Source organism: Xiphophorus maculatus, chromosome 2 (assembly GCF_002775205.1).
Source record: "Xiphophorus maculatus strain JP 163 A chromosome 2, X_maculatus-5.0-male, whole genome shotgun sequence".
Lineage (NCBI taxonomy): Eukaryota > Metazoa > Chordata > Actinopteri > Cyprinodontiformes > Poeciliidae > Xiphophorus > Xiphophorus maculatus.
In genome coordinates, this window is record NC_036444.1 from 13382393 (window position 1) to 13389174 (window position 6782).

At 38.4% G+C, this 6782-nt stretch overlaps 1 protein-coding gene across 1 annotated transcript; it reads left to right on the forward strand.

Moving 5' to 3' along the window:
- The first annotated feature begins 165 nt into the window (after window positions 1-165).
- armc10 (armadillo repeat containing 10) lies at window positions 166-3829 on the forward strand. Its single transcript, XM_005810512.3, has 6 exons — window positions 166-640; window positions 822-967; window positions 1415-1549; window positions 1645-1821; window positions 1932-2003; window positions 2098-3829. The coding sequence occupies exons 1-6, from the start codon at window positions 382-384 to the stop codon at window positions 2347-2349; spliced, it is 1041 nt and encodes a 346-aa protein (XP_005810569.1). The 5' UTR covers window positions 166-381; the 3' UTR covers window positions 2350-3829.
- Window positions 3830-6782: the final 2953 nt, after the last annotated feature.

Here is a 6782-nt window from a genome sequence, read left to right on the forward strand (position 1 = left end):
ATCACAATTTAATTCACAATTTCAGCTCAAACTTTTAATTTTTAATCAAAAAACGTAACATTTGAAAAAAAAAAAAGTTTAGCGTCATAATGTATTGCAAAACAATAAACCAGAATGTAAAAGGAAGTTTCACGCAAGTAACTCAGGGAAACTTTTGGTTGGCCTTAAAACGGTCCGTAACAACTGATGAGATTGACAACTGTAGCTTTTAAGCAAAGTTGTGTAGGCCTTACTACAATGAAAACGGTAAATTGCTTTAGGGCGGAGTTTGTAACCACTGCTGGCTAACATGTGACCTCGGTTAGTTTGATAACCGATTAATTTTTAAACGTTTCTGAGCATCTGCAGCTTATTGCTAAGCAGCTAGCGGAGATTAGCAGCATGGGTGATGGCAGTGTTGTCCCCAGGCTCGGCAACATGAAGGCTCTGCTGGGGATTGTTGCGGGTGCTGGCGCTTCTTACGGACTGTACAAACTTATCAGCGGACAAGTTTTCAAGAAAACCAAGAAAAATCCCCACAATGAACGTCCCAGCGTGAAGAGCAGCCAGCAGGGGGGGATTAAGCTACGGCCGGGGAGTCTGCTAGCGAAAGTATCCGGACTGGATGTAGTCTGTGCCCGTCCTGATGATGATACATCAGGTAAATATTAAAAGGTTGATGGACTGCACTCACAATAGAAAGTTAACTTCTGATCTCTTGTTAAAAAAGTGATTTAATTAAGACTTAAATCTTGATCTGTTAACAAATGCTCAATTCGCCTCTTCATATTTAGCTTTCCAGAATTTGATAACAATTTTATTATTATTTTTTTGCATTGAAGGAGAGATCGTCCATCAATCCCCCAACAAACTGGAGTTACATCACTTGAAGATGCTGCTGTCACGTTTGCAGACCATCGATGATGCATCTGATCGGGCTCAGTTTCTCCTCACGTTGGGAAACGCTGCTGCCTTCACCGTAAATCAGGTTCAGTGAAACCACTTGGCACAACCAACAATGACAGAGTTTTTCTTTTGTGTTCCCCCCCTGGAGTCCTCGTTGGAATAAATCACATCATTAATTCCTTCAAATATCAGGATGTTCATAATAAGTGCCAGATCGAACTAGAAAACTGAAAATGGATAATTGGGTCATGCAGTAGAATAAACTTATGGCCAAAAAAAGCATAGAAATGGTTCAGCTGACATAGAATGTTGAACCATTTCCACTTGCTGATTTTTTTTTAATTTTTTTTTTAATTTTGTAAACTACTCATCAACGTTATTAAACAAATTAAGTTAAGGCAACTTTGAGAATCTTCTCAAACTAAACTGTGAGCTTTCACTAATTACTTTTTTTCTTGATATCAGTGTAGAATACATCAGTTTTTTTGATCATAGCTCCTCATCCACTGTTTTTTCCTTTTCTCTTCAGAACCAAATTCGTGAATTAGAAGGGATTCCTGTCATAGCTGGCTTCCTTTCTGATCCTGCTCCAGAGGTTAGAGTGCAAGCTCTGAATGCTTTAAATAATTTGTGTATGAACATCGAAAACCAGGAGCAAATAAAGGTACGTTGCTGTAAATATTACACCACAAAACAGCTAGCTGACTTTAATGAGGCTCTACTTGATGTGTTAATGTCTTTTTTATTATTTTATTGAAGCTTTATGTGCCACAAGTGCTGGAACTGATTGAAATGTCGGCAGTGAACTCTGACCTTCAGCTGGGTGCTTTGCGGCTGCTGACGAACCTCTCAGTCACAGACAAACATCAGCATTTGCTGAAGGGATCGGTCACTCTTTTATTGTCTCTGCTGGTTGTCAGCAGTGAAGCATTACAGGTTTGTGGAATTGAGTTTAATCTTTAAGCAACTTTAAAAACAAATGGAGCAACACATTGCTGTCCAACGGTCAAGAGGAAATCTGTGAATTTTTTCTGTTTCTCTTTCAGGTTCAGACCTCAAAAGTTCTCGTTAATTTATCATCTAATCCAGATATGATGGATGACATAGTTCAAGCTCAGGTACTCAGTTTTTATCCTCCAGTCAATTAGCACATCTTTCTGTAAAAATGCATCAAAACAAACTGACTTCTTTACTCTTTGCTTTGGGACCCAGGCTCCTGCTTCTGTGCTGCTTCTCTTTGATGAACGAACGTCTCCGGCCGTGCTGCTGCGACTGCTAACCTTTGTAGGGAACTTGAAGGCCTGGAGGCCCTCTGCACAGGTGGCTGACGAGCTTAGACGAAAACAGGACTGTCTGTTTCTGGTCATGCTGGATGAATCCTCCCAGCTGCACGGCAAACTTGTCCGGCTGCTTTCACACCCCGCTGGGGAGATTCAGGCCCAAGTAGCTCGTATATTGACCTAGACCTTCCCTCCCTCCACCTGCCAGGCTTTAGTCTTTAAACCGTTCCTCTTTGACACTAACTCTTGTGGACTGTGCTGCAGCCTCCTGTGGAAACTCAGCAATACGGTTTTTCTTTAGTGTTCCTTACATCAGTACTATGACTTAAAACTTAATTCAGTTTTATCTCAGACGCTCCAATTTTCTACAATCTTGCTATGAATAGGTAAAAATGATCCCACCGTTTGTTCAGCATGTAAATACACGAGTTTTAAAAGACCCTCCTCTTGTTTTCACTTCTGAGTTTTTATAAGAAATCTATTTTCATCAAAGATCTACAGATAACTTCTAAAATGATACTTATTGATCTCAAAGGATTCAGGTGACATTTAAGAAGTCAAGCCCAACTGCCAAACATTTATCTGCTACATTTCCTCTGTGCCCAACCCTCTGTAGCTCAGAGAGACATCTTGGTCTCCAGTCATAAGTTTAACTTCTAACGAATTATACTTTTAAGAAACTCTTTTTACTTAATAAAAATCTAAGTTAATAGCATATCTAGAAAACAGAAGCTTTTCTGTTTGGTAGGCAGAAGCAAACTTTTGAACAAAGCTGCTGACTATTTGTTCTGCAAATTTGAAAGCCAGGAGCTCAGTGAATCATGAAGATATTAAAGTTTAGCCACTGCCTCCACCACAGAGCAGAGTTAATGTGTCTGTTAGTTATTAACCTGGATGAACTTTGAACCACGGCTGCCGGAAGAAAGGCAGCCCTGACGTTAAGTACTTGAGCACAAATACGTAACGAAGCTCCCAGCAGGCAGCAGGAAGAGACTTGAACTGCAATGCAACTTATCATGAAACTTGAGCAGAGACGCAGCTTGGAAATGTTGGACTACTTGGTCCAGATGCCATGATTGTTTATTAGCTGTTTATACGTAACATGGTTATTTATCCACAGCAGTGATGAATGTGAACTACAGGTTTTGTTATCACACAAATCTATGCACTAGTAAGACAGGAAGTGAGGGAGCCATCTAAATATTGACCGGACCAGAGGAAGTGCTTAAGAATAGTATTTTGACAGTGTGGCACTACATGTGAAATGTTAATAGCTGTGGTGAGTTTAGATGTTGAGATATGCTGCATTTTTTTTTATGTTTGAACATCTGTTTATTGACCTAAAAATCTCAGGCAACTATGGTTTACCAAAACTGAATGGTATGATGCTGATTGATTATAACGCAGTTTATATTTATTAACTAGTTCATTTTTTGTTTTCCCCTAACTAGAAAATGTTTCTCTTTAAATTGTTTAATAAATCTGAATTGAGACATTCAAGTGTTTTTACTGTGACTTGTAACCGTATCTGAACTTTGAATTTCTTACATGTTTTGCTTTCGTTTATCACCATCTGGCAAACTATACTAACAGAAATCAACTGCAAATGTGAATCCAGCTTTAGTCGTTATTGTCCAACGTGCATCAATACAGAGTTCATTGTGTGGTGAAAGTTTTCTCCTGGACTCTTTCTTGACAGTGAGGGGTAAATGCAAGGGCACCCTTAAACAATTATAGGGTTTGAGGGCTAACACAAAAATCTGACCTCAGTTCTTTATTTAAAGCTGACATGTAGTTGTCTTTAAACTGAAAACAGACACGTTTTTCAGAGTCATATTTGTCCTTCTATCCTTTGCCTTCACTCACTTGTGGGATTTTTAGTTAGATTTTCTCTAATTTAGACATTTGAGTTTCCGTTCTTCACAGGAAGGGAACGCTCAACAAATTCTCCCCAAATTTAGGTCCTGCAATGCCGAGTCCATGTGGACAGATGAATTCAGGACAAAGAAGTTGGTCTTAATAGTGCAGCACTGGATTTGGCAGAAGAACAAATGGCATATCAGCACAAACAACTTGTAGCAGTTAGTGGTGGTGCGGTGATTTCTATGTGGCTGCTTCCTTTGCACCCACGCAGAAATCACCTTCCAGCTCTTCTGCACACCAAATATATAGGAGCCAAATGTGAGGCAATCTGTCAAACAGCTAAAGTTGGTCTTAAACTGGGTCATGAAGCAGGAGACGCGGCTTCAAATCCACAGGATAATTGCTCCAAAACAGACTCTGTGATGCAGAAGCCCAGACAATAACCTATAAAGGCTGTAGGAAGATCTTAATGGAGCGAGGTGCTAAAAAATAGAGCCACAACAAAGTGAGGGAATGTCACTAAAGGCTTTCATCTTGCTGTGGTAAATGTTTGTTGAATTCAGTATTTTTGCATTTTAAATCATTTTAGAACTTAGTGAAGACCAGCTAATCTTTATTGTTTTGATATACAATTCTTGACCTGAAAAAGGGGGTTACTTTGTTTGCTATAACTTTGTCTAATGCAGTGATTCTGAGTCTCTTTCTGTTTTAGATGCATCTCTGCAAAAGCACCTGATTTAAAATATTGAATTATCCCTTCAGAATCCCTGCAGAAGTTCGCTAATGACCCAGTAAACACAAATCTGGTGTTTGGCAACACAGAAACAAACTAAAACAGGACAGGATTGAGAACTGATGGTCTGTTTTATGCGCAGCAGTACAACTGGCCCACCACACGGTGGCGCCACACATCATGGTGTTCTCGGCTGTCTCCACCAGCAGGTCTGGAGGAAATATTAGCTTTTTTTTTTTGCTTTTATTTTTGGTCGGTTATTTTTTAGCAAGTGTTCAAACCTTGCTGCAACCTTGAAAACACACAGCAGCCAAAAACTGTAATTTTACAATTACTGGTCAATATGTGACGATGTAGAGAGGACAGCCAAACGTCTGAGTAAATGTTAGGAATTTAAAGTGCAATACTTTCACTTTACTTCCATTTAAATTACTTCTAGTTGACCTCTAGCTGTCATTGCCTAGGCCTACTCATAACCTCAGCAATATTATCCTTTATCACAATCAAGCCAATTGATCTGATGCTAGTTGATAAAATATATGGGAGCCCAGCTGATTGCATCAAGTCAATAGCTCTGCAGGCAGTGGTGTTTTTTTTTAAATATGGGTGACAAGTTTTCTATTGCTTAATTCAGTTCAGAGGGGAGTAGCCAACCTTTTCCATTTGTGACCTCCTTCAGTTGTACATTACACATGCTCTCTCTTGGATCAACTTTGTTAAGTTTACTTCTCTACATTTTCTCAATTTGTGGAAAACGGTTGTTATTGTGGTTCACTGGAATTAGAAATCGTTACGTTTGCAATCTGGTTCTGAATTTCTTCAGATTGGGTCATGGCGTGTTGCGTTTTGAAGTCCAGCCTACTTCGGGTTGTCAAACTGGTTCCATTCAAGTAATTTAAATCAGTAATAAGATGTGGCTAGAAAAATAAATAGTTTAGCTTTCCAAATAGATTAACTCCAGTTAACAAGGAGGATGTTTTTTGTTTTTGTTTTTCCCTAAATGTGCATTGGTGCTGCATTGCTATTTCCCGTGAGGGAAATAATTATGGGAAACTGCATATTGCATTACTCAGGTTATTTTTAATGATAAAATTATTCTAATCTGAAACTAGAAAAATAAATAGAAATCAAGTGAACATATTTTCTTACAACACTGAATAAACCATAATTTTCCCAATAGCTAAATAAATCAATAATCAATAATAATTGACCTGTTCATTTGGTGTCACCTGACACCAAACGTCTCATTTTGCTTTTAATGTTTTTAATACAGATACGTGTAACTTCTGTTTTCTTTTTAGGGATTGATCAGTATGGAAGAGGATTAAGGCCACAGAAAAAAAAAATTATTCTGAGTTTAATCTCAGAATTCTGACTTTTTTACTTTAATCTCAGAATTCTGACTTTCTGCCTTTAATCTCAGAATTCTGCCTTTAATCTCAGAATTCTGACTTTAAAGTCAGAATTCTGCCTTTAATCTCAGAATTCTGACTTTCTGCCTTTAATCTCAGAATTCTGACTTTCTGCCTTTAATCTCAGAATTCTGCCTTTAATCCCAGAATTCTGACTTTCTGACTTTAATCTCAGAATTCTGCCTTTAATCTCAGAATTCTGACTTTCTGCCTTTAATCTCAGAATTCTGCCTTTAATCTCAGAATTCTGCCTTTAATCTCAGAATTCTGACTTTAATCCCAGAATTCTGACTTTCTGACTTTAATCTCAGAATTCTGACTTTAATCTCAGATTTCTGACTTTAAAGTCAGAATTATTATTTTTATTTTTTCGGTGGCCCTAATCCTCTTCCGTAGGATCAGTTTATCTTAGGTGCTACAATAAATATTGTATCTGGAAAAATAGATATCAGTAAAAAAAAATCGTCAAAAGTCTTTTTTTTAAGTGTTGGGGATTCAGTGGAGACGCGCCGTTGTTTTTTTCTCTTTGTCTCCTTTCCTTCCTCCCACTCCTCCTCTTCCTCTCTCTCTCTCTCTCCTCCCACCCAACCTTCCTCCTCCTCCTCCGTC

Bases quoted from the DNA above. Each gene is read 5' to 3' on its own strand.
- armc10 (XM_005810512.3), top strand. From the start codon at position 382: ATGGGTGATGGCAGTGTTGTCCCCAGGCTCGGCAACATGAAGGCTCTG. The intron at 1,822-1,931 runs GTTTGTGGAATT...TTTCTCTTTCAG, and splicing joins TCAGCAGTGAAGCATTACAG to GTTCAGACCTCAAAAGTTCT. The intron at 2,004-2,097 runs GTACTCAGTTTT...TTTGGGACCCAG, and splicing joins ATGACATAGTTCAAGCTCAG to GCTCCTGCTTCTGTGCTGCT.